The following is a 26,857-nucleotide window of genomic DNA, read 5'->3' on the forward strand; positions in this document are numbered from 1 at the left end:
CGGAAACATAAGTAGTATACCGCGTGTTTTAATAAGAGTTGTGAGAAATTTTATTTTTTAAGTTATTAACTTTTTAGCACATATATCCCACCATTTGTATAATGACACGTGGTGTACCATCCTGTGTACCGATCACATTGAAAAATCTCTCCTTAGCTACGTACCCTCGTGACCTTGCCTAATTGAGACAAGGATATATATGCTACTGTATTTTCTTGTCACGAAGCTAGTGATTTATTGCATTGTAGGTCGATGCATTTGAGTCATTTAAACATTTTCAAACAAGCTCTTAATTGTCAGATTTGATTTCCACATATGTTCAAAGATTTTATTTTCAACCTCAAGAATTCATTTTTAATATCTTATCATTAAATGTTTAGTATCAAAGAAACATCCCATTTTTGCGACACCTTGTTTTTGAGAGGAGAGAGGATCCTAGTGCAGATCCTTTTTGTGAGGATTCCGAAGATTTTCAAATCATATTCATTCATCATATATCGTGCGATCAGTTTTCGTCAGATACTATTTATATTCAATTTCGTCAGATACTAATGTGATTTGAGGATCTGTGAGATCCTCACAAAGAGGATCCGGCGAGGATCCTTACTCTTTTAAGAGAAGCAAACTATTGCTTATAACATGATGCTCTAACTGATTTTAGTTGTCACTTAGTACTATGGTCTGGTGATATTTTTCTTCATTTATAAGTGAGAGGTCTTAGGTTTGATTCTCACTAAAAAAAAAAATTTGAATCACATTATTGTTAGCTTATTTCGAGGCTTGGCCCACTTCCTCATCCCCTTAGTGTATAAAATAGTGATATTTCTTTTTACTTATAAGTGAGAGGTCTTAATATAAATTCTCGTCAAATGTGAATTTAAACCACATTATTATTAGCCCACTAAAGCTAAGACCACCCATTATCTTTAATATAAAAAATATCGTTTGTTAAAAAAAAAAAAAAAAAAAAAGACTGATTTCGTTTGTTTTAGATGGTGCTTATTTGTGGGATATAACTATTCCTAGTGTAGCTAAAAATGCAAATGTCGTTGGTTGTACTGATAATGGTATTAGTTATCTAATTCGTCGTTATAAAAGTTGAAATTGAGACCTCCACTTATAATTATACTTAGAGTCGAATATCATCGGATCATTGTGCAAGTTTGTGTTAGTAATAAAAAACTCATCAAAGTGTTTAAAATGTGTTTTTACCAAGAAAAAACATAAGTAAAATGTAGTAACAACGAAATGTTGACCTTTTATGTTAATTAAAATTTTTAAAATATATTTATAAGTAAAGAAGAACATCATTGGACGTAAATGTAATTACAGACAGTCTCAGACTTTACCTGTGTCACTTGTTCTCAAAATCCTATCCATTCACAAGCCACATGTATCCCTCCAATCAAAATCTCCAATATCTAAATTAAAAAACAAAAAAGTTGAAAAAAAATCGAAAACAAAGAAAAAGGAAAGAGGGCGAAAAAGGAGAGATGCTCGCGAAGGAATCGGGGAGTTCGAACTTCGATCTTCCCGAGGAAGTGTTGGAAGTACTGCCGCCGGATCCTTTCGAGCAGCTCGATGTGGCCCGCAAAATCACGTCCCTTGCGCTCTCGACACGTGTCTCGGCCCTGGAATCAGAGTCGTCCGCTCTGCGCGAGAAGATGGCCGAGAAGGACCGGCTCATTGCCGACCTCCAATCACAGGTGGAGTCCCTGGACGCCTCTCTCTCCGAAACCGCCGACAAGCTCGCCCTCGCCGGCCAGGAGAAGGTCCGACCCGGCCCAAGAATTTCAACTCTGTTCAGTTTTCAGTGAATTCGTTGACTAAATTTGACTTGGGTTCCGAAATTGCAGGAGGGATTGGCGAAGGAGAAGGCCGTACTCGCCAACACTGTGAGGAAGCTGAACAGAGATGTCTTGAAGGTATAACTACAATTTGAAATTTCACGTTGCGGAGGTAAAAACGGCGCCGTTTTTCTGTTAGACTAAGCTTGGTTTGCTAACGTGCGCAGCTGGAGGTATTCAGAAAGACCCTTATGCGATCACTTGCAGAGGATGAGGAAAATCCTGTAAGCAATTTTATTTAATAACATTTCTGTTTTTAATTATTTTAATTAATTTGATATGTTGGATTGGATTTTGTGACGCAGAGTGGAGCTTCAGAGGTTGTTGCTAAGCCTACTAATACCGTACAAGCCGAAGAGCACTTGTCTTCAAAACCACATGATGGAGATGGAGGTTTGCTGTCCCGGAATCTTAATTTTCAGTTTTTCATCGTAGTTTTGTTCTAATCGTATGTTCAATTCATTGTCGTAAAATAGTCACATGTTTATGTTGTCAGGCGATAAATTGCGGATAAATATTAACCATTAGACTGTGAATGCATATGTGGCCCCTTTGTTACCGTTTGCATGTTTTGTTTTTGGCCAACTCCATATGCTTTATATGTTTTGGTTCTCTGTTTTGGCAATGTACAACGAAACGATAATTTGACAGTAATTTCAGAAGGTGATGTCACATTTTCCACATTACCACCGTCGAGGTCATCTTCAGTCCAAAGCACGTTTTCTGAAAGAGGAAGTACGTTTACTGAGGATCACGACACAGATGGTACTGTTTGAATTAGGATCTTGGTCTCAAAAAAATGGCTCCAGTTATGCTTTAAGTGAACAACTTTTTTTAACATGTCAGATTTAATCTTGTTGTATTTCTTGTGCTTTCTTTTTGCAATGGCAGCCTCAAGACCTCGCATAGCACACAGCCTCTTGCTAGCATCCCAAACTAGCACACCCCGGTTCACTCCCCCAGGTTCTCCTCCTATCTATTCTGCATCCACATCACCAACAAGAACATCGAAACCTGGGTCTCCAAAGCGACATTCCATGTCCTTCGCCACCTCAAGAGGCATGTTTGACAACAGATCATCTGTGCCCTCAAGCCATCACAGCTCTGAATCCGGTTAGCTCGAGAAACCTTCTGTAGAAATTGTTTAATCACAGTTCCAAATAATTTTTGTTTTTAGGTAGGATGTGGTGTATCTCTGCAACAATGTTAAATAGTTTGGTCACTGTTCATGTATGGTTATTTGATTCTCGCTTATTCTGTTTCAGGAAGAACTAGGGTGGATGGGAAGGAATTTTTCCGCCAAGTCAGGTAAAGTCACTAATTAAGTTTTGGAATTTGAATCTTGTGCGAAAGAACAAGTTGCAGAAATTTACGCCTGAAAAATATTGAAACAGATGAAAAAATGCTCCTCCAAAGTAATAACACAGAACAATCCCAAACCGCTAAGGTTGTTTTACGAACTTTAAATCAATTGAACCAGGTTTACAATTCATTCACCGCCATGATTCACATCTTACTACCGCTATTTCTAGTAGTTCTAACTTCCAAGTAACTGGCTGTGAGACTCTGAATGCTTATGAACCGCGCAAGGAATAAGCCTGATGCATTGCCATCCCCATTTTATCTGTAACTAAATGAGATGGTCATAAAGCATGGAACTGGTTCTCGAGTCTTGAATGCCACCTTTTAAGCAGTCACTTGTTTGATGAGCGGTTCGGTGCATTCTAGAAAATATTGAGGAAGTTCATTCTCACCGTGTGGTTTTGTATCTTTTTCTCCTGCAGGAGTCGTTTGTCTTACGAGCAGTTTGGTGCATTCCTGGCAAATGTTAAGGAACTAAACGGCCACAAGCAAACCAAAGAGGTATGCGCTTCCTTCCTTGAGTTCCTTCCATCCTCGCTCTCTCGCTCGGCGTTTGTTCCTTTTTATTTGATTTTTGTCCATTAACACTTGATTGAGCGACTATTCTGCAAAATTTCAGGAGACATTACAGAAGGCAGATGAGATATTTGGGCCAGATAACAAGGACCTATATGCTATTTTTGAAGGATTAATCAGTCGCAATATCCATTAAACTGACGGTTCGATGCTTGTAAAGGCCGGTTTTACCACTTGAATCTGTTTTTTTTAATTTTTTATTTGGCTGTAAATTAAAGACGAATTAAACCAGTTTTACTATTCTTTGAACTCCCGCTACTTAACTGTATCAGTAGTAACTTCGACATTGTTGGAAAACAGCTTGTTCTTGTTCCGAGTCCATCCTTGAAAATAAAGATAAAAAATAAAGATAAAAATAAAAAAGATAATTCTCACTTTGTTATCCTCAAGTATCGTGAAATTCGTACTTTATTATTCTTAATTTTTTTTTTTTTTTTGTCTCAGTTTCATACCTAAACCTTGATTTTTTCGACACTTTAATACTTAGGTTTTCTGTTAAGTTTTTCATTAAGTGATGACGGATATAATTTTGACTCATCCTATTTGCCAAATGTGGTGGGTCAAAGTTAGCCACATCACTACTTAACGGAGAAGTTGATGGAATGACTAGCAGATATATTAGAGTGTAAAAACATAAACATAAAAAAAAAAAAAAAAAAAAAAAAAAAAAAAAAACTACTGGTAGTGTAAATTTCACATTACTTGGGAATAGTAAGGTGAGAATTACTTACATAAAAAAAATTATATGTGAATGTACAGTTTTTCTTCCATGGTACATGTTAACGCTGAGCCCATTTAGGCCCACCCAAGGAAATTTCAGGAAGCCCAAGGCCCAAGGAATCTTGAAAGGACCGGCCTGTGTGCTCACTCCGATCGAGACGAGAGAAAGGTTTCCTAACCAAGAAGAACATGCGGGCACATGGGCACAAGTCTCCAAGAATAGAAGTACTCGAGTGCTACTTGGACTGCTCGACGACATGCAAGCAACAATAAATGCCTAGGATGAGACATAAAGGTGATCGGGGCTGTGTTTGGCAAGGCAAGGCAAAGTAATCAAGCCCTGAGCAGGATGCTCGAGCTATCTGGGCCTTAAAAGTCATGCCATCCGACTGCTAATACATCACTTCGTCGACAATGGCCAGGTCGAGTGGGTGAAAAGTTATCAGTAGGCTGGTACAAATCGTTGGCACATAAAATGTTGTTTTGAGAGGTCTCTATGGGGAAAGGCTTATATAAAGGGGTAGAGACTTTCATTGTGTGGGTCGGATAAATAAGAGAGAATAGAGTGGATGCGTTAGCTGAGTTCTATATAGTTTAGAAATCAATATATTGAGAGCAACATAGTGCATTGAGGGGTGAACCACTTACAACTTTGAATCCATTTAATCTTAGATTCTTAGCCCACCTAAAATCATTTATTTAAGTTTTTTAACCTTATAATTTTTAGTGTCTACAATACGTATCACTGAGTGGTTTGAAAAATTAACAAATTTTTACAACAGTTAAATAATTCAAAAAATGGTACCACAAAGTGAGACATAGCAATGTCGGACTCGTGGAAAAGACTTTCTTCAGTACCAAACTTTAACAACTTGATATTACTTGAATCAGAGTCCATCCTTAAAGTGTTGTTTCCCTGAAGATTGGCTTTTCACAAATTCACAACGACAAGGAATGCTTTTGAAATTGCACTTAAGGTAATTAACGTAGTACATGGTTTTTTCATACAAATGACAAACGTGACGAGTTGATATAATTATATAGACTATTTTGACAAAATAATGGTATTAGGAGGTGAATTCTTGTATTTCACTTGGGATAAAGCATTATTAGGTGATTTATTTTGTCATTATGAATTATGAGGGATAAGAGTGTAAAAGAATACATCGACACCCTATGCTGAGATCAAATGAAGCACGTTCTAAGCCGGTTATTAGGACAAACCTGAACCTAATAGGTGAATAATAAACTTACTAAACTATTAGCAGTACTCTAAAAATCTCATTTGCATTTCAAACTTTCTATGTTTAAAAAAAAAAAAATACAATTGTGAGAAGCGTGGTACAGCCCCACACACAGCACAGTCTGCTAGATACTCCCCCTCATTTCAGACCGTTGATTGTTAATTTTTGCCATGCGTCAAAAACCCAGAAATCGTGTAAACTGTAGGAGTTGGGGAACCTCCATAGCCATACGTGCTTGCTTGCAAAGCCTTTCACAAACATGCTAAAATTACACGTTGCTATTTCTACTTATTTTAGACAGATCAGATAGACTGGATTATGAAGCTAGCGTTGTGCCAATAACAAATAAAAGCCGATTTTTAAGCATGAATATTCGCTGAATTGTCCAGAAATGCAGGAATATTTAAAGGGAAAAAACAGGAAAAATCATGGCAGCCACTATTTTCCATTTCTCTCTCTCTCTCTCTCTCTTGGTTTTCTCTCTCTAGGTTTCTGCGTGTGTGGTGTGTCGTTCCTTTGTCTTCTGAAACCTTCAGCAGCTCTCTTTGGTTTGTGGCGGCCTCTGAAAATTCATGGAAGATGCCCCAGAATCTGAACCAGAAACTTCTTCATGGTAATCACCTCCGTGCCTGCTTTTCAGATCATAGCTTCGGGTTTGGCGGCTTTTGTCTCTAAGCAGTAAGCAGTCAATCTTTCAAACTTTAATCATGCAATGGTAAAATTTTCATTTCCTTTTAGTAATATGAACGTATGACCTAGGGGCTTCATTTACTTGTCACATTGCATTCATTAGGATAAAATACGAGTCATTTCTCCTTGCAGACAAATCAGAATGCAACTTGTGTGTAGAAACTTTTCTTGAAGTTGTTTTTATAATACAAGTGACAATTTTCTTTAAACTAACTTAAATTGCATTGGGCAGCACATCCACTCTAGCCAATGTGACTACGCCTACGTCTGCTTCTTTTCTTATTTTAAATGAGATATGTATGTATATGTGTCCAACTATAGTTTGTTTCTTACATGCGAGGAGCCAAGCATTATCGTTTTGCTGGTACATTTTTCATTTACACTATGGTTTTGTTGGTTTACAATGTCGCTTTGGAATTTTGTGTGTTTTCGGATTTTATTTGTTTTGCTTGAATATTCCTGTTTCTCAAGAGATGATGTTTCAACGGTTCTTCTCTAATCCATACACAAATGATTTGTTTGATTCTATATACGTACCTTGAGATATTTGTTTATGCATGTGTCATATTTTGTGGCCCTTTTCTTCCCGTTTCCCTCCCCACATGGATGGTTGGAACTAGTCCTACATCATCTTGGTTTGGCTGAATTTGCTCTTTAGGCTCTCTAACGCTGTTGGATTTTGTCATATTTTCTGTTCTTTGCTGACACAAAGCTTCGTATGGGCAGCAATGGTTCCCGCGAAACGGCCAAAGACAATCAAGAAGCTCAGGCTACAACACCTTCTGCTCACGGAGGATCAAGAAGAGCACGAGCTGGATTCTCCGACTCTTTTTCAAGTCAAGGTAACAACTTTGTTTTCCTATTCTTCCAATGATTTTTATTGCATATATATAGCAATGTGGTACTAATTCTGTTGGGATTTTTGTCATATAGACTTGAGATCATTAAATTTGGATGAGGATGTCTCAGTACATGAGCTCTCTTCGAGAGGAGTTTCCGAGGATGAGTACTGCCCGAGAAGCTTGGGATCTGGAGCATCTTCTCCTATGACCAGCACCTCAGACTCGGATGGACGAGGCAGCCGCACTGCTACTTCAGACTCCGATCCAAGAGCCAACTATCAATGGCGCGGTTTCTTTCGTATTTTGAAAAAAGGACCCCAATATCCCTTCCCAACCTTCCCTCCTAAAGGTGCTCAGAAACCAAAACTCACCAGAAGGAAAAGCAAAAGAGTAAGAGAGGACTTCATTCCACAGATCAACTCTCCTACTCTGAGGTCTTTTGATGCTGACTTCTGCCGCTTCAAATCTTCCTGGAAGAATTACTCACTCTTGGAGCTGGAAGCCGCAACCAACAACTTCAGCCACGGTGTGTACTCGCATTTCTTCATAGAATTACATTGCATTCGTCATATTTCACGATAATTCCGTTCTTTCAGAAAGGTTGTCACTGTCTTATATGCCGATAACATTCTGCTGTTTGTTCTTGAAGAGAATTTGATTGGAGAGGGAGGTTATGCTGAAGTTTACAAGGGAACATTGGAAGATGGGCAGATTGTCGCGATCAAACGCCTGACTCGGGGTTCTCAAGAAGAAATGACTGCAGACTTCTTATCTGAGCTTGGTGTCATAGTTCATGTTGACCATCCCAATATTGCAAAGTTGATTGGATATGGGGTTGAAGGAGGGATGCATCTTGTTCTTCATTTGTCTCCCCATGGGAGCCTATCGTCTATACTTTACGGTTTGTTTATCATTGCGAATCTTATAAACACGAGAATTTATTTCGAACTTACAAGTAAGTGACTCAATGATTTTGCTTCTTCGTCACGTGTTTTCTAGGACCGAGAGAGAGTTTGGATTGGGACATCAGATATAAAGTCGCTTTTGGTACGGCTAAGGGCCTTCTATATCTTCATGAGGGGTGCCAGAGGAGAATTATCCACAAAGATATTAAGGCTTCTAATATTTTGCTGGCAGAGGATTTTGAGCCTCAGGTACACTCTCATTGATCAATTGCTATGATGGATTATTGAAAAGCTGCATTGCGTTAATAATTCTCTGTTACCCCGATTTGAATCCAGATATCTGATTTTGGGCTTGCAAAATGGCTACCAGATTCATGGACTCACCATGTTGTATCAAAATTCGAAGGCACATTTGGGTTTGTTAATCCGAAATCTTTAGATTTTTGCTTTTGTACTAAAGTAATTTTGTTTTCTCTCGATCATTTGACATCTTTTCAACCCCAAATCATGACAGATATCTTCCTCCCGAGTTTTTCATGCACGGCATAGTAGATGAAAAAACCGATGTCTATGCTTATGGGGTGCTACTATTAGAGCTCATCACCGGCAGGCAAGCGTTGGATAGCTCACATAAAAGCCTTGTCATGTGGGTATGTTCTCTTATGTATACCCGGTTGTTTCTTGTTTAATTTTTGTAGGCAGTAAGTACTATATATTTTGAAACATTACTTTTCAGGCCAAACCCTTGCTCTCTATGAATAACATCAAAGAGATAGTTGATCCATGCCTCGGCGATGCCTATGACTTGAAAGAAATGAAACGTCTTGCGCTAACTGCTTCATTCTGCGTACATCAGTCTTCAATGAATCGACCACAAATGAGCCAGGCACGTCTTTTATTTCTAACCATGACTGCTCACAAGTTTATCATTTTACAGTGCCTACAAGTGATTACTTCATTAACAAGTTTACGTCGCGTATTCTGATTTGGTTTTAAATCCGCTGCAGATTGTCCAAATTTTAGAAGGCGATGAAACCAGTTTGGAGTACGCTACAAAATATCACAAGTCTAAACTTCAGAGGACTTATTCGGAGGAGCTCTTGGATGCAGATGAGTACAACTCGACCAAGTATCTAAGTGACAGGGATAAACAACTGGAGTTTATCTTAGGCACTTCTAGTTCTAATGAGGCCTAAACTTTCGAGACAGTTTCGGAAGCAGAAAACGATCAGCCTACGAGAGAAGGAACAACAGACGACATTGTTGGAGATGTTAATGTACGTGCCTTGTTAATTACTTGTAATCTGTTACCATGAATGTAATCGAAATTCGAAACGACTGTGGAATGAAAGAAAAGCACGAGGGAGAGGTGATTACTTTGTGAGCATGTATGTACAGCTGCTGGAAGAAGTGAGTAGGTGATTTCTCATGAAGGGTTAAACTTACAAATTTGATTTGATTCAAGTTCTTTTCTTCTGAATAGTGCCAATAGTGTTTGGGAAAATGATTCAAATTTCTTTCTTTCTTCTCAACTTGATTACACATGTAACATTTTACGAAAACAAAATTCAATTATGTTAAGAGGTACCAAATTTCGTTAACAAATGATGTTGCAATGTGGTTGAGCTTCATAGTTGGTCAGATTTTACGTCAATCAGACACTGCTAGGTTATTTGGTAAGTAAATATTTAACTATATAATATAAGGTTTTTGGCTAAACTGATATAAAATCAAATATCAACAACATATTAATCATTTATCGATGACATAATATAAAATTAGATCATTTCATCAACTGGAGACAGAAATTAAATCATTTCAACCAAAAAGTCCTATAATATATATGGCAAGTAAATAAATAAAAATTATGGCAGGTAAGATCTACTCATTACATTAATTATTAACTTCACCTATTAATAGACTTGCCACCTAAATGAGATTAGAAAATATGGTCCATCTACTTACTCATAAAATTATTTATTTAAGTAACCTAATCACTACTTAGCTACGATTCTTGATAAAATTATAAAATTAAATAATTAAATAATCTAATCATTACTTAGCAACAATTGTTGATTAATGACTATAAACTTCGTTTGTTACGTCGGATAACACACCAAATAGAACTAATTATTTGTCCGACGGTTAACTGTTGGTACACATTTACATCTAGTATTTACTTTATTTTTCAAGATTAAAAGAGATATTAAGTTTGATTTTTGAATTTTTTGAAATAAAATTTCAACTTTTATCTCGAAAACAAATAACGTAAAGTAGAAGACGTATAACAGTGAAGTAAATATCAAGATGAAAAAGACATGGCGCCACGGTTAGTTAACAGCAGCAGCAGCAACCGCAATGCACTGAGATTTGAGATTAGAATTAGGATTATTCCAAAAACAACAAACAAATTCAGTTGACATTGACACATTCTCTCTCCATCTGAGAGATTTTGAGAAAATCTGACCGAGCTATGATGACTAGGGTTTGCCTTCAGCTTCTCCTCCTCTTCTTCTTCCTGCTCTCAATCTGCTCCACCTCCTCCTCCTCCTCCTCTGCTTCCCGCACCTTCACCGTCAATCCGTCCAAAGTCAAACAGATCTCATGGAACCCTAGGTCTCTCTCTTCCCCTTCTCTCTCTAAAATTAATTAATTTTTTTTTTTTTTTATGCGATTGGAAGTGGATTGATGTGATTGAATGATCAATTGCAGAGCTTTCGTGTACGAAGGCCTGCTGACGGACGCCGAGTGCGATCACTTGGTCTCCATCGTGAGTTTTCCATTTTGCGCATTTTAATTCTGATTTTTTTTCTTTCTTTCACGCTTTTGTCGTTGTGTTTGATTTTGTTGTTGCGAATAGGCGAAATCGGAGCTCAAGAGATCCGCCGTCGCGGATAACTTGTCCGGTCAGAGCAAGCTCAGCGAGGTGCGGACCAGCTCCGGCATGTTCATTCCCAAGGCCAAGGTCTGCCTTTTTGCTATCCATTACTCATCATTTCTAATTATTTGCCACTTGCCATTCAATTTTATGGTTTTAGCCCAAAATGCATTGATTGCATTATAAATGTGGATGTTCGATTGTTCGCAGATAATAATTGGTCACAAATCCGGTTGCAAGTCGCCGCAATTAATGTATGTATGATGTTTTTGACGATTTAAAATTCGTTGTGTAGGATCCTATTGTTGCTGGTATTGAGGACAAGCTTGCAACATGGACATTTCTTCCAAAAGGTAAACCCTCTGCAGAAGAATACTGTTTGTATTGTTCTTTTCTTATCACCTTCAACAGGTAGTTAACCTTGAATGATACAATTAATATCCACTGTCATACCTTGGCGATTCAAAAATCAGGGATCAAAATTGTTGTCCTTTTATTGACGTCCTCATGCATAGCATTGACGGGGCCATATATCTAGATTCTAGCAGGACGACCTGTTTCTCTTCCCTCTTTGCTTATAATTGGATGTTTTGATGTTCTGATGAAGAAGATTGATGTGAAAACTGAGTGTAAATCAGGGAAAATCAAAATATGACAAGCATAACTTTCGGTATAGATAGAAATATTGTTATTGCTAATGAATTCGGTGAACATGGGAAATGCTAACTCGAATGTTTGGAGAGCCATGTTGGTAAGATTTCAGAGGTTGTCTATTCTTCTGGTATAAAAAACTGAGCATTGAAAATATAGGATTGATAAAGAAAAATTGATGTGATGAAATTATTAAAAAAAATAAAAAGGGTTCATTTTTGGGGCAAGCTTACATGAGATTTGTGTTTCTCGCCTCTCAGAAAATGGAGAAGACATACAAGTATTGAGGTATGAGCCTGGGCAGAAATATGAACCACACTACGATTACTTTGTCGACAAGGTCAATATTGCCAGGGGTGGACACCGCATAGCAACTGTACTGATGTATCTTACTGATGTGGCCAAAGGTGGTGAAACTGTGTTCCCTGAAGCAGAGGTTAGCTGAACTGTTCACCTCCTGTGTTCTATAATTTCTATTGAGCTAACTCGAGCACCATTGAACAGATTAGTGTTACCAGAATTTCTATTTGGTAGTTCTCTACCAACATAGAGTATAATCTTTATTTTGATGATTTCCCTGGCCGCCCTTGGATTGGTAATATTAGCATGACTGACATGCTTGTTAATCTGCATTGGCTTGTTCTATGTCGCATTTGAATCAGCAAAACCCTTGCCATTGCTTATAGTTATTTCAACAACTGTCTATTATAGAAATCATGAAAACCTAGAAGGATACCAAGCCGCAGAAAGTAAGATATAAAAAGTCAGCAGTTGTGTTATTTGGTTGGGTAGTAGATATAAAGAGGTTTTTAGTTAATGTTGTTGATAGTTATTTTTGTAAACCACTCTGGCTGCAGATACCTTTACGCCGTAAGGCTGCAGAAATAGATCACAGTCTCTCTGAGTGTGCAAAGAAAGGAATTGCAGGTAAGCTCTCTATAAATTATAAATCAATACAGCTTTTATCAAAATATAGAAATTGTTGTAGAAAAGTTGGTGTTTTCTGTTGTTTTCTGACTTCACCTTGGAAATATTCAGTGAAACCACGACGTGGAGATGCCCTTCTTTTCTTCAGTCTCACCCCACATGCTGTTCCAGACCCGAACAGTCTCCATGCCGGTTGCCCAGTGATTGAAGGGGAGAAATGGTCAGCAACAAAGTGGATTCATGTTGACTCATTTGACAAGAACTTGGATGTCGGTGGGGACTGTGGAGATCTGAATGAGAGTTGTGAGAGATGGGCTGCCCTTGGGGAATGCACCAAGAACCAGGAGTATATGGTTGGAACTCCTGAGCTTCCTGGCTACTGTAGGAGGAGTTGTAAGGTATGTTAGAATTCACTTCATGATTTCCACTTGGAGCATCCTTTGGAGGCTTTCTGTTCCTATTGTGTTCATTCATTACTTTTTTGGTCGATTGTAATTTTATTTTCATTACAAGTACTTTACAGACGTATATAGCTGAATTGACCCATTACTTGGGTGGCAACTCTGTTCGTCTTTGCTAATTATATTGGTTAAAACTGTACCCTTGCTTTTTGAAACGAAATTCGGCAATAGAAACCCACCAAAAGAAATGTGGCCATGTATATTCTTGAGACCTGAAATAATGACATGAGTAATTACACACTGTTTATAATCTAGCTGGTTGCTTGGAGTATTGTGCTATGTTTATGTTTATAATTTTTCACGGTTCGACTATCCGTTTCTCCGTTAGGAATCATTAATTGTAACATCTTCCATGTCACTCTCCACATGCTTGAAGTTTGAGAACTGAGACATATGCACATGTGCACGGCTATTTATGTGCGTTATTGCACGTTTCATGAGAAAAAGAGATGCAAGTTCTCAATTACTATACTGCTGATGGTGTGATGAAAGATTTAGGAGTTTTCTTTGATAGTACATATTTATTAGATTTCAGGGGAGGAGTGTATAGGATACACGTATACACCAGATCATAGTAGAATTTTCACTGGGACCAAGCAGCCCAGATTTTAGTGGTGTCACGCATTGATTTTCTTGTAATTTTGTTAGCCACATAAATTAACGTATGTACTTTCCTATATGTGTTTGATTGGGGGTTGAAATCGTCGCATGTCATGATGTCTGCAAATTGGAAGGACCTCACTCGGATTCCCATCAAGGTCAGAAGGGGAGGCCCCTCCCCCAAGTAAGAGTAGTGGTCCTTAATCCTTTGCATGTCTGTCCAGCCATTAGGTCATTTTGGCAGCTTCCGATGCATGCTGTGATTTGGTAATTCATAGCAAAAGCATGGCACACACATGCATCAGATGTTTGTGATCCAGCATCCCCCTCCCCAGTTCTCAAATATTCGAGAATTGAGGTTGTAAACAAACGGAATTTTTTTAGTATGTGCCGGTATATACCATACACCAACATCTGTAGCCGTTGGGTTCTAATTATTGGATTCTTAGTTGCACATTCAACGCTCCATTTATATGGTGCCTCCATATTTGATTTATTGGTAAACTGATTTTGGGCGCCGGTAATAAGATTTGAATAGGATGGAAAGAAAGAAAGGTGCTTAATTGCTCGTTGTGGAATGATGGTGATGCTAATGATTCCTTATCTTAGTGCTTGGGATGGTCAAGTTTCCAGAAGCTAACGCACGTTGGACAATGCATCAGCGGCTAAAAGCCATCCACTCGCACGTGAGCAACTAACCTTTTGGGTTTTGCAATATCCAAGCATATGAATGGAGCACAAATAGCTACATCCCTTGAAGCATTAAACAACTAGTAGGATATGTTCCTTTTATCTATAGGATATATAAGAATATGTTTCTACCCATATAGTACAATTTTCATTACCAATTATTGAAAAAAAAGAACAAGAAGAGACCTTACTTTGTCTTTTTAGGGAAAAAAGTGACCCTTGTTACAAAACACAATTGATTTGGGTGCGTGAAATTTCAAAATTTTCCTATATTTGGGTATTGTTTATTGACCAAGAAATAAACAAATCATTTTTCTTTTAAATACAAGCGACATCGTGTGCATCAAGTACAACTTTAGTACAAACATGAGTGATTTAAATTACTTAAGGTGTAAGTCTTGAGAAATAAACAAACATTCATCAAATATGACATGAAGTTCTTCTTTTTTTTTTTCTCTTCCAATTTTGGTTTATTGGAGAGCTTAGGACATGAAGTTTGGATGGTACATTTAACAACATCAAGTCTTGAAGATGAGGTGATGTTGCCAAAACCTACTTCACCATTTTGGCAAATGATAATTCTGCCACGTGAGATATTGGGATGGGATGTCATTTGGTTAGTTGGGGATTATTCTTATAATTATCTTTACTCTAAGTGGGCAAACAAACAAGGGAAAATCCCTAACAATTCGGCTCTTGTTTACTTCCAACCAGCACAACCGCTAACTTTTTATTTGTAATAGTATGTAATACTACCACTTAGTACTATGATTTAGTAGTACTCATTTTTATTTGTAAGTGAGAGGTCTTAGGTTCGATTCTCGCTAAAGTTGAATTTGAACCATATTATTGCACCGTCATTGTGAGGCTAAGCTCACCCCCTCCATTTAGTGTTATGTAGAATATTTTTTGTTTAAAAAAAAAAAGTATGTAATACCAGCAGAACCGCAATTTATTTTTATTAAAAATAGTATGTAATATTGAGTGGTACAAAATAAATGATTGAAATTGAAAACAAAAGATTTAATGAGATGTGGAAATCAAATCTTAATGAATAATTTTTTTTTTTTTTTTTTTGTAAAATTTGAATAAAATTGTACCTGTTGGTAGAGCCGAACTCGATGAAGTCGATTGACCGCAAGAATTATACTCAAAGTTGAGCAACACAAACCTAACTCGAATGAACTCAAGCCCTAATAAACCTAAATGATCCGAAACTCAATTGACCTTCCAACTCATCCGACTTTGCACCCTACACCTTATAATCACTTGAATTCATTTTTCAATTAAAATATTATAACCAATTTTATTTTTGTTTACTAGGGCTGAGGTTCTTAAGGCCCAAAAGATCATATGGGTTAATGCTTATTTAAAAATTTTGATTCACTTCACATTTTTTAAACATATACCACATCGTTTTCAACTAAAAGCAACTTAGATATGAAATAAATCAACCGCCATTGTGAAGTCTCGATCCACACAAGTCCTTCTCCATTTCTAAGGTCATTTTTTTGAAAGTCCTAGGGTTTATTTACCTAATAAAACCCAAATACCTTAAAACAATGTGGCAAAAACCAACGTGCGACTTGAGGGTCAAATACCCCAAAAGCAAGCAGCTTTTGGATTTTGTTTTTTTCACATTGAATTCACCCAATCCTTTTTCTGGCTTGCCCAAAATTTTATAACTTTATAGTGTCTGATTTGTGCAATAATTCCTCAAGATCTGCAATTCAAGGCACAAGCTTTTCTCTGCTGGCTCTCTTTCTCTTACTCTGTCTGTGTGGAGAGGAACAAAAGCAGAGACATGGAGGTGGGGCAGATGCAGAGACAGTGGGTTGACTACACAAAATCCTTGTTCCTGGAGGTAAAAGCAACAGAAAAAATGTGAAATTTAAGCATAAATCACAGATGGGGTTGTTTTTATTTTGTTGTTTTTGTTTGTTTTGTTCCTGATGTTTTTGTTTTTTGGGATTTTTTTTATTGGTTGGGTGAGAGAAGGGGTTTCTGGATGGTCAGTTTCTGCAGCTCCAACAGCTGCAGGATGAGAGCAACCCAGATTTTGTTGTTGAAGTGGTGTCTCTTTTCTTTGAAGATTCTGAGAAGCTTCTCAATGATCTCACCAGAGCTCTGTAAGAATCCAGGATCTTTCTTTTCACTATCTTTTTGTCTCTGGGATTGGATTGAATTGGATTGGATTCGACTGGACCGGACTGGATTGATTTGTGTGGTGCTCATATTTTGCTATGGATACTTTTAAGGAGTGCATGATTTCCCTTTTTTTGTTTGCACAGAGAACAACCAACTGTAGACTTCAAAAGGGTTGATGCCCATGTTCACCAGTTCAAGGGTAGTAGCTCCAGGTACACTTGCTTCTTTTTTTGCCTACTACGAAAAAAAACATGAAATAAAGTAGCAAAAGTTGGTTTTTTTTTTTTAGTTTCTCAGTTGATTTTATAGTTTGAACTCCTGGTTTTACGATTTAGAACTCCTAGTTTTGTAGCTACTTGGACAATGTGCATTTTCTTCAACCTGAGATAAATCCAATTTATACACCCTTGGATAGATTAAACTCCGGGAAGAGAATTTTGCACTTCCCTCTTCTCCCTCTGGACTCCTTCCTTTCGATTGAATAATTGAAAGAGAATCAAGGGACAGAAGAAAGGACAGAAGGAGAAAACGGGGGTGTGATCATTATTCATTACCCTAAACTTAATCTAGTTTAGATATAGGGACATAGGTTTGAGAGCTAATTGCTCTTCATGTTTAGCTGAATGTTGTTTGATGAGAGTTTTTGTGGTTGACAGTATTGGTGCTCAGAGAGTTAAAAATGCCTGCATTGCTTTCCGCAGTTTCTGCGAGGAAAAGAACACTGAAGGGTGATTTTACTTTACTCTATAATGTTATTTTTTCATTTAATTCTTTCTTAATCAGCTCCCGAAGCTGTGAGGTCTTGAACCATGAAAACTGAAAGACTTCTTGTTAGCAGGTGTGTTAGATGTGTTCAACAAGTAAAGCATGAGTACTACCTCGTGAAGAGCAAGCTTGAAACTCTCTTCGCGGTGAGTAGAATTGTATACACTTGATGTTGCTTATTAATATAACTTATAATTGTTCCATTTACGTAATTTTTTTTTTTTTCCAAAATTAAATATTGTTGATGATTGCAGATGGAGCAACAAATTATGGCAGCTGGTGGGTCGGTTCCTATGTTGAAATTGAATTTCTAGGCCTACAATTGTGAAAAGAAAACAAGAAGGTTGGGGTGGTTGGAGAGATCTCGTCGCACAAGTATTGTATAGCACCTCTCTTAATTGATTGAAAATTCTCTTCACTAATGAATTTGTGCTTGTATGAATATTATGAGGAGTAGTTTTTCCATCTGGTGCCACTTCTTGATGAACCTTTAACCTTTTTATTTATGATAAGGTGTTTCCCATCCAGTTTTATCTGGCGACATGCTTCATTAATTAATTACTTTACCCTGTTCATATATATGGGTCGTTGTGATTGAACTGCGGCTGTGCAAATCGATCCCAAGTTTTGTACCGGACTAGGGTTTTGATTGTGAGAAATCTCCAGCCTGCAGTTTCTGCTTTGTAGAACCTTTGCAATGACTCAAGTTTGTTTTGGTTGGTCTCGTATTAGGGAAATGATTTTTACTCTCTTTTTATTCTCTTGCACTCCCCTTCTTATTTCTGGCCACACGATTGAATAAATCGAGGTGAATGGAGGACAGAAACAAGCTGGGAAGTGCTGGAGGAGAAGGGGCGCGCGGAAATCATTTCCTTTGTACTATTATTAGTAGCATTTCATGGCTACCGTTCGTATCACTCCTTAGTTGTCATCCATGCTAGCAGAGATTAAACAAATGATTATGCAGTCTTGTTTAGTAAATCCATATTATAAAATAGATGTGAAAGATTTGATTCTTTGAAGCTGTAATTGTCAATCTTGATCTGCTTTGCTGGCCATTTGTTTGCTTCTAAAACGTGCTTCTCTCTTCAAATTCTTTCTTTAGGGAAAGGAGAATCTATGAGAAAGGGTCAATGATCACCACTGCTGGACAATAACATTTTGTTCCTTTTAACAAAATTACCCTTGTTTGTTTTCTCAGAATAAAGAAGAAAAAGGAAGATTATATCCATATTAAGTTTTTTTGGTTATGCATTATAACTTACGTGAAACCGCGATATAACGCTTCTCTTCCTTTCTCACATTGATATACACCATTTTCTTCTTTTCACACATGTCACGTGATATGTGAGAAAGGAAGGGAAGCGAGGGACCCCCATTGCGGAGAATTATCACTCCTTGTAGCTGGCGGTTAAATTGAGCTTTGACACAAAAAGGGATAGAACTTCAAACGTTGGCAGGCTTGGGATGGTGATATTATAGTTACTATCAAATATGATCCAGCAGGCTAGCCTCTGTGCAAGTATAAAAGAACAATTCACCTTGTTAAACAAATAAGGCCAAGAACAATTCCAATGGCATTTTCCGATTTTGTATTCTATGTTTTTTACTAAAGTCCTAAAAGACGTTAGGTGCTAGTCGAGCGGCGGAATGGGGCCTATCATCTAGGCGGATTTAAGCAAACCTTCTTTTTTTTTTTTTTTTTTTTTTTTTTTTTTTTTAACAAACAATATTATTTATGCTAAGGAGGTGCAGGAATGAGCTAAGCCTCACAATGCGCTAGCAATAATGTAGTTCAAATTCTCTTTTGGCGAGAATCAAATTCAAAACCTCTCACTTACCAATGCAAATGAATATCACTAGACCGTAATACTAAGTAGCTTAAGCAAACTCATTTTATATTGTATAAATAAGTGTATATTTATACTTAAAAATATGTAATTGTATTGGGATACATAAAATTCTTTTATTTTAATTTTATTATTATTAAGGGGACGGGAAGAGTTTGAAACTATTACAATAATATAGGAAAGTGGGGAGTTTCGAACCGTGACGCTGGGTAGAAACCCAACACCCTATCCACTAGGATATTGGACCACATGCAAAATTGGGATACATAAATTGAAAAATAGAATGATATATAGATTAGAAAGTTTTAGAACATATTGAAACATGGGCAACCATATATAATGAGTGTTCATCCAAGTATTCAATAATTATCTTATAAGTTATTAAAATAAATAAAATGCAAAATTAAAGTTATCTATTTTCTATCTAGGTGAAAGTTGCGACCTAAGTGAGTGTCTAGGCGGGCGCCTAAACATGTTTAGGCGTCATTTCTTAATTTCAAATCCATTAACTAATCGGAGTGGTGACCAGCCGCTCAGTTCTTAGACAGATTTTTAGAACTTTGTGTTTGCCATTGTGCTACATTTGAAGCAGAATCTCTACTCATACTTTTTTCGTACAATATAACTCGTACAAATTTCTACGTCTTACGCTGCAGTCTCGGTTTGATTCGGCGGTTTACGCCAGAATTCTACTTGTTCTTCAAAACTACCCAGTATAGCAGACTGGTTTGAATCACTAAGCCGGTCTGCAAAAAGATTGTAATAGGCCTGAGGATTTACACTGTCCAATACTCTGACCAGTTTCCGTCGATTTTCGTCAATCAAAAGCTGTCCATCCCTGGATTCAACACCTTCGGCATAAACTTTGATGGGCTTCGCTTGGAAGGTTTGATTCAGATGGGAATCACCAGCTAGGAGAACGGCACCAAGAATTTCCCCCAAGAAAGTTTGCTGCAGCAGAATATAACATATGAGAAGTGAGAAAGTAAGTTGTCAGACTGTAAACCTAGACCGTTAATCAGGTGGATTGTTGCCCGAATGTGCAAGTCTGGCAGTACAAGTCCGGCAAAAGAACATTACCCATTAAACCAGTACAGAAATATAGAAAAACAATGCATAAGTCAGGCATGTGGTCTTAGACAAGAAGCTTAGTTACCATGTGATGATATCTATGGTGCAATTGCTGCAACCGGTAGAGCCTTGACAGCAACCGCCGGACAAAAAGGGCCTCGGGTGTCTTCTTCTTCCCGCGCATCCGTACTAAGATTTTGGAAAACGAACCAACTTCGCGTTGGATGCTGAGGGGAATGAGTGTGATGTTAAGTGAGGACTCAAACACTGTCTTTGCAGCCAAGGGGTCAAGAAACATATTGAACTCTGCATATTCATTGGAAGGAATAGTAAACACATTTCCTTTGTCCTTGTCATTGCTGCTGACATGCCCTCCAACAATATATACATCCTGCAATTAGCAAACATTGGCATCATTGCTGCAAATATTGATGTGATGAAATTACTTTAGTCTAAAGAAGGATTCTCAATTGCACTATTCAAATGAATAGTGATTTGGGTGAATTTCAACTTATTTACATATCTGCCATAGGCTCTTTCTGCTGCTAATCTTGATGCACACATGTTGATGATCGTGGGAAGGGAAGAACGATGGTAAATATGACTAAGATCAAGGAACTTACCTGTATTAAAGAGACGATGTTCTTTTTCGATAAGATAATCTTAGCTAAATTAGTCAAGGGTCCATTGGTCAATATGCTAATCTTGGATCCGGGTTCCAGTGTTTTCACCAGAGTCTCACAAACCTCCAATGCCAGTGGTTGTCTGAGCTCAGGGTGATCTGTATCCTTAGGGCCTCCGTGTTCTAAAGAAATTTTTGTTGTATACCTGGTAAAAAGTATTTAGGATTTCAGTCTCAGTCTATCTAAAGAAACACACGATTTTTCATAGAGTATTGCTACACTCACCAAATTCGTTTACCAAGTTCTGTTCACTACTCAAATTTGGGTCCACTTTTAACCTCATTAGATACTGACATGTATACTGACACATTATTTGATGAATGATCGAAAAGTAATACCTTCGTGGGCTTCGTGGCAAATCGCGAGCAAGGCCGTAGAGAGTGTCTGAGTCCAGCAATCCACCGTTGCCATGAGGGATGGCCTGTTGGTATTTGCAGCCTCCAACAGCAGGGAAAATTGGATCAGACTGGTTCGTAGCAAATACTTCTCCAAGACCTACAGGGATGTCATCACGGCCCATCATATGCAGCAAGTCATAAATCACATCTATTGTTGCAGCATTTGCCCAGCCTGTTGGGCTCACTATTATTGCCTGGAAGCACACACAAACAGGTTTTGCTCATACTATGGAAATCAATGACAAATTAAGCTGCTCTTTTGAGTTTTTTTGGGCCAATATAATGTCCCGAAAAAGTGGGGGTTTTTTTAAAATAAGCCCCTTAATTCACGCTTTAAACATTAGTAGTTGCTGGCGACTAAACTAGTTAAGTTACAAAAAGAGAAGAAGAAGCAAAAAACTACCCTGAGATTAATCACTTGAATAGGTACTTTGAGGAGGTAGAAGAGAGCTGCAAAGTCTCCAGCACTCATATCCATGTCAAAGACAACAGGTTTACCAAGTTTTTTGTTTCCAAATTCTGGTTTATATGTCACTTCCTTGTAAAATGGAAATTGTGTGGTTAAATTGAATCTCCCTTTCTGTTTGGGGTTGTTCAGAACCTGCAAAATCAATTGGAAAAGAGTTGACATTTTGTCGAAAACTTTCAAAAAAAAAAAAAAAAAAAAAAAAGGTTGAATGAGAAAAGGAACTTTTACTGGGGTTAATTACCTCCAGGAAGCTTACGAAGAATTCTCTGTTAAGTGGGCTTTGAGGGTCCTGATTTGGTTTGGCTTTTGTAGCAACAAGCACAGACACAGCCTCTGATCCTGTTACTTCTTCTGTATAACCATCCTGTTGGATTGTGTCGAAATAGGAAGTTAATCACCATTTCACGAAAATCATATGTGAACATGAGAGTTGTTGTTAATTAAATGAATATAGGAAAGAAAATTATAGCTTTCCCTTAATCTAAACACTCCTAAGATTTTAAAACAAAATCAAGTTTATAAAGATTATAACATAAACAAGCAAATTTTCTCTAGTGCAGTTATCCGCATTTTTTTAGAACGTGGATATATCATCGATAAACTTCACTGCACTTTACCTTAAATGATAATTGTGTTAGTTAAGCTTATAACCACTAAGCATCTCTAAGAGATGCAGTAAAACAACCAAAACTCTTTTTAAATAGCCAAACTAAAAAATTCCTCTCTAAGAGAATTTGTAAAAGAGTCACTATTATCTAAAAATAACTATTCACTCTTCAATTTTAGAGAGCAACTATTCACTTTCTATATATTAAAAAAGTAATAAAACTCAAGGATGGACCCTGGAGCATAAAAAGAAGAGAGAGAAGGTTATTTTAGAAAACGAATGGGCTGAGTTTGAATTGTTAATAATAAATTATTTAAAGTCTGTTAAAATAGAGAGTATTGTTTGAAATGAAAAGTTAAACTCAGTAGCTATATAGTGTTTTGACACTATTCACTTATTAGTTTAACAAAAATTTAGAGTTTCTTTTGGAGATGCTCTAAGGCCTCATTTGGTTTCTATAATTGGATTGGATGAAGAAATCGACGCCAAATTCTAAATATTGTCCAAGTTATGAAGAAGATGGATTATCATGAAGAAAACAAATTTCTTCAAATCCTCACAAAATGATAGATCTTGGAAGGATAAGTTTCCTTCGTGGCTAATCTCTATCTTCTACCATGGACGAAAACTTAGAAGTTGGCACCTATTTCTTCATTCAACAAACATTAAATCTAGTGAATTTATCCAATCCTATTCAATCCCAGACGCCAAATGAGGCATAGGAGATTATATTTTGGAAGTTGTAAACTGGAAGGCAAGTTACCCTGCATTTCCCTTTGCCATTCTCCCCAATGCAAAATGGATCTCTTAGTCCCTTTTGAACATGACCACTATGCACACCATTCTTGTCTAAGTTGAACTTTGGAACTTTGACGCCATCAAAGAAAGGATTAGAGCCATCAGTTACTCCATAAGGTTCATTTGAAGTAATCACAGTTATATTCATATACTCCATTTCCGCAAATTCATTTTCTCCATTAGGGTTATTCAAGTTGTTTCGCATGATTGATACCGCCACACCAGCTGTAAATGAATCCCACATGAAATAGCTCTGAAAATAGTCACATTTTATCATATCAGATCATTTGATTAATTAAAAATAGATGCAAATTGTGTTAAACACAGAAAAATCTAATAATCGTGGATGTACCGTGTAGAATTGTTTGTCAAACCAAGTATCACGAGCCATTTTCAAGGACTGGAAGACATATTGTGCCTCATATGTGTTCTGGCTCTTCTCAAAGGCCTCAAAGAAGTTTTGACTAACGGGAATGGTGTTTGTTGCATCCAGAGGAACAAGGGTGACTGAAATCCCAGAATGTATAACCTGAAATATATATTAATTTCTTTGTCATAAAATGCAACCACTTACAAACCCGGAAAATGTTCTCTTCTCAAAGTGTCAGACAATATAAGTATTAGACTAGAGTGTGAATCTGAACCATTAACCAAGTTAGTTATTGCTCGAAGGTGTGAATCTGATCACAATAATTCGTCTACTATACATACTATATAAATGTTCTCTTGTCAGACTGTGAATTTGAACCATTGGTTATGTTGACGGCCATTTGTTAAAAAGTGAGGTCCAAATTCACCGTCTGACAATGATTTCGCTGCCGAAAAAATACATTGAACTATAGTACTACCTGGTATGCAGCAAAGGGATCACCAAGGAAATTGAACTCAGCATAAGGATTACTTGTGTAGTCTGTGAAGACATTGCCAGGATCACCACACTGCCGAGGAACACAGGGCGTAGAATTTTCCGGGCAACAACCAGTAGGGTTTTTCGATCTCACACCACCACCCATGACATAAATGTGCTCAACATTCTTCTTTAGGTGTGGATTGTTCATAAGGAAAAGGGCAAAGTTTGTGTGTGCTCCTATCAGAAATACAGTAATGGGACCTGCAGATATGTTGTCAATCATCACTTGCTGAGCAGTAGGTTGTCGAAAGGGAATATATCTCCTGCTCCCCTAATTTCATTTACGAAAAAGAAAAGAAAAAAAGAAAAATTTCTGAGCAAAATATAGAATTAATGTAACACCAAAAATGAACAAGGGAAACAGTTCTTCACTTGTTCATGTATGAATTTATCAGACAAGTTATCATGTAACACCATACTATAGTACTGTTCTTCCATAACACTATAATTGTTATCAACTAGTCATATTATATCGATACTATCTTTATATGTTGCTGATATATATCTATATCCTTTATATGTTGACGATAAATATCGGTATGTTAATAGCGTAAATGTACAGTAATATAATGCTCATCAGAATTTCTCCCTATTAGCGTAAATGTAGAACTGTTTTTATTTTCAATGTGAAGCCACTTGGGTCACTATATTTCAAGCCAAATATTTAACTTTGAGAAATGATTCTTACGTGCCATTTTTTTTATCTCATTCACTTCATTCTATATTAGAAAAATAGTTTTAAACAGGTATATGCAGAAGAAGAAAAATGGTTTAAGAAACAAGGAGTAACAGCACTTCGCAACAAGTTCTACAAGACAGACTCCAAGTGAAGAAAAAAGAAGCAGAGAAATATATAAGAAAAATACAGCTTAAAATTACTCTTTACATTATTTTTACCTGGGGGAGGAAAGATTTTCTGAGGCCAAAATTAGAATCAATATCCAATCGACCTCTAGCACCTACAGGAATGGCTTGTCTGTATCTGCATCCTCCTGCTGTCGTAGTCCCCTGAAGTTAATTATTTTTAAAAGTAATATAAATTGGTGTCAATAATTAAGCATAATTATGATTTATATATGAATTTAGATATATACAATTTGTTCATGCCTGTTCAATAATTGGAAGATATCCACCGACATTTGGCAAAATTGTACCATCTTCTTTGATCCCACCTTCACCACCCACTCCAACTGCCACGTCATCACGCCCCATCATGTATAAAATGTCATAGATTTGATGCACAGCATGCCCAGGATTGGTCCAAGCATTTGCATTTACAGTCACTGCCTGTGGTAAAACAAATCTACGGTGCTATAACTACCAAAGTTACAGGAAACAACAATGATTTATTTATTTATTTTTACTTTGTTCAATCAAAAAAACTTTTCTAATTTGTGTAGAAAGAGAGACTAATTTAGGTGCAAGGAGTGGAAACTGTAGGAATATATTTTTAGTGATTCACTTTGACATAAAGGAAATAAAAGTTGTTACATGTCGTTTGACCAAAAATATTATTTTTTTAATTAATTACACATTTTCAAACATAGAATCCATTCAACTATATGAATCATTTGACTCGGTCCTCAAGGACTCATAGTGGTATCAACTATAACTTTTGCTAAAGCCATTAAAAAGAAAAAAACAAGTTCTGCATCTTCAAAGCCAATTATATGAATTAAATCAACATTAGTTCGATGAGTTAAGCTGGCGATCATCACTTGCTTAGATTTATAAGGCAAGAAATGAATATAATATTATATGTATATATATTTTATTGTTTATATAATATCATTCATATATATATATACATGCATGCAGCATGCATATATGCATACATATACAGTTATTCTCTGGATACATCGAAGAGACGTGTAGAGAGCTCTAAGCATTTGCAGATTTGGAAAGCTTAGCTTTGACAAACCCAACTTATAGCCTTGAGTACTTTTTGGCCAAAAAAATTTGGAGCATGAATGAACACAAACAATTGATGATCATGGATATTGGATGATGAACTCACCTCCAACTCAAACTCTGATCTGTTAAGTTTCAAGATGTACAAGAGACTGAAGAAATCATCGGTATCAACATCTGTATCGAAAAGAATCCGGTGAGGCCTGCCTTCCACAGTCCGCAAATTGCTAGCTCCAATCACAACCAATACTGATCCCACAACAACTAGCATCTGCACTAACCAATCAAAACGTTTCTGCTTCTGCAACAACATTTCTGTTACTTAATTTCAAACCAAACCCAGAAATATTTTTCCCTCCAAACTACAAAGATATGATACTTTAATACTGGTTGGAGTTAATCCTGCAACTTAACTATGGGAAGAGATTTACAGAATCAGAGAGATACTGGTCGAGAGAGCTTTAGAAATATTAATGATGAAGGTATATATGTATGGGATGGAACACACGTCACACACGCCGGAGGCACGTGAAGAACGAGAAGTGTTAGAATAGTCTTTAATTAATTTGGAATCGTCTTCGTAATTATTGTATGTATTATCAAAATATAATTTCTAATTATAATTAGTATAAGATTCTTACTGATTTTATGTAACCATGTATTATAATATTTTGCACGAATTAAATAAAAAATCATATTTATTCATAGTATCACTCGTCTAGATTTTCTCATGTACTAGGGTTTTTAGGCCATCTCCAACCAAAGGGTCTAGAGGGTCAGATGGTCAAAAATAGCCTGAAAACTGTCTCCAACCGAGGCCCAGGCCAAAGGGCTCGTAGGCCTCACTGGACAAA

General features: G+C 37.0%; 5 protein-coding genes across 7 annotated transcripts; 4 read left to right on the forward strand and 1 right to left on the reverse strand.

Annotated features, from left to right (window-relative positions):
• The first annotated feature begins 1,392 nt into the window (after positions 1-1,392).
• On the forward strand, positions 1,393-4,174 carry LOC137736989 (uncharacterized protein At4g15545). Of its 3 annotated transcripts, none has more exons than XM_068476324.1 (9): positions 1,393-1,772; positions 1,857-1,925; positions 2,015-2,071; positions 2,153-2,240; positions 2,499-2,612; positions 2,739-2,960; positions 3,113-3,155; positions 3,632-3,710; positions 3,829-4,174. In XM_068476324.1, exons 1-9 carry the CDS (start codon positions 1,494-1,496, stop codon positions 3,919-3,921), a joined length of 1,044 nt encoding a protein of 347 aa, XP_068332425.1. In that variant the 5' UTR covers positions 1,393-1,493; the 3' UTR covers positions 3,922-4,174. The 3 variants fall into 3 exon arrangements, with proteins under 3 accessions (XP_068332425.1, XP_068332428.1, XP_068332427.1); XM_068476327.1 differs by having other exon boundaries at positions 2,511-2,612; XM_068476326.1 differs by having other exon boundaries at positions 1,394-1,772; positions 2,508-2,612.
• A 2,095-nt stretch (positions 4,175-6,269) lies between these two features.
• Positions 6,270-9,689, forward strand: LOC137738261 (receptor-like cytosolic serine/threonine-protein kinase RBK2). The gene is made up of 9 exons (XM_068477890.1): positions 6,270-6,427; positions 7,166-7,281; positions 7,373-7,807; positions 7,931-8,182; positions 8,281-8,435; positions 8,523-8,602; positions 8,701-8,836; positions 8,923-9,072; positions 9,194-9,689. The coding sequence occupies exons 1-9, from the start codon at positions 6,360-6,362 to the stop codon at positions 9,380-9,382; spliced, it is 1,581 nt and encodes a 526-aa protein (XP_068333991.1). The 5' UTR covers positions 6,270-6,359; the 3' UTR covers positions 9,383-9,689.
• A 919-nt stretch (positions 9,690-10,608) lies between these two features.
• Positions 10,609-13,357, forward strand: LOC137737260 (probable prolyl 4-hydroxylase 4). Its single transcript, XM_068476692.1, has 7 exons — positions 10,609-10,802; positions 10,899-10,956; positions 11,047-11,151; positions 11,360-11,417; positions 11,976-12,151; positions 12,573-12,642; positions 12,754-13,357. The coding sequence occupies exons 1-7, from the start codon at positions 10,660-10,662 to the stop codon at positions 13,047-13,049; spliced, it is 906 nt and encodes a 301-aa protein (XP_068332793.1). The 5' UTR covers positions 10,609-10,659; the 3' UTR covers positions 13,050-13,357.
• A 2,698-nt stretch (positions 13,358-16,055) lies between these two features.
• On the forward strand, positions 16,056-17,849 carry LOC137737285 (histidine-containing phosphotransfer protein 1-like). Its single transcript, XM_068476726.1, has 6 exons — positions 16,056-16,257; positions 16,392-16,522; positions 16,685-16,753; positions 17,198-17,269; positions 17,380-17,452; positions 17,561-17,849. Exons 1-6 carry the CDS (start codon positions 16,198-16,200, stop codon positions 17,618-17,620), a joined length of 465 nt encoding a protein of 154 aa, XP_068332827.1. The 5' UTR covers positions 16,056-16,197; the 3' UTR covers positions 17,621-17,849.
• Positions 17,850-19,801: 1,952 nt separating this feature from the next.
• LOC137736168 (nucleoside hydrolase 3-like) lies at positions 19,802-26,316 on the reverse strand. Its single transcript, XM_068475493.1, has 12 exons — positions 26,110-26,316; positions 25,200-25,379; positions 24,990-25,100; positions 24,031-24,363; positions 23,535-23,711; positions 23,148-23,435; positions 22,019-22,141; positions 21,712-21,909; positions 21,249-21,502; positions 20,851-21,055; positions 20,313-20,618; positions 19,802-20,107 (listed from the first exon to the last, which is right to left on the reverse strand). Exons 1-12 carry the CDS (start codon positions 26,314-26,316, stop codon positions 19,802-19,804), a joined length of 2,688 nt encoding a protein of 895 aa, XP_068331594.1.
• Positions 26,317-26,857: the final 541 nt, after the last annotated feature.

This window comes from Pyrus communis, chromosome 6 (assembly GCF_963583255.1).
Source record: "Pyrus communis chromosome 6, drPyrComm1.1, whole genome shotgun sequence".
In the NCBI taxonomy this organism is placed as follows: domain Eukaryota; kingdom Viridiplantae; phylum Streptophyta; class Magnoliopsida; order Rosales; family Rosaceae; genus Pyrus; species Pyrus communis.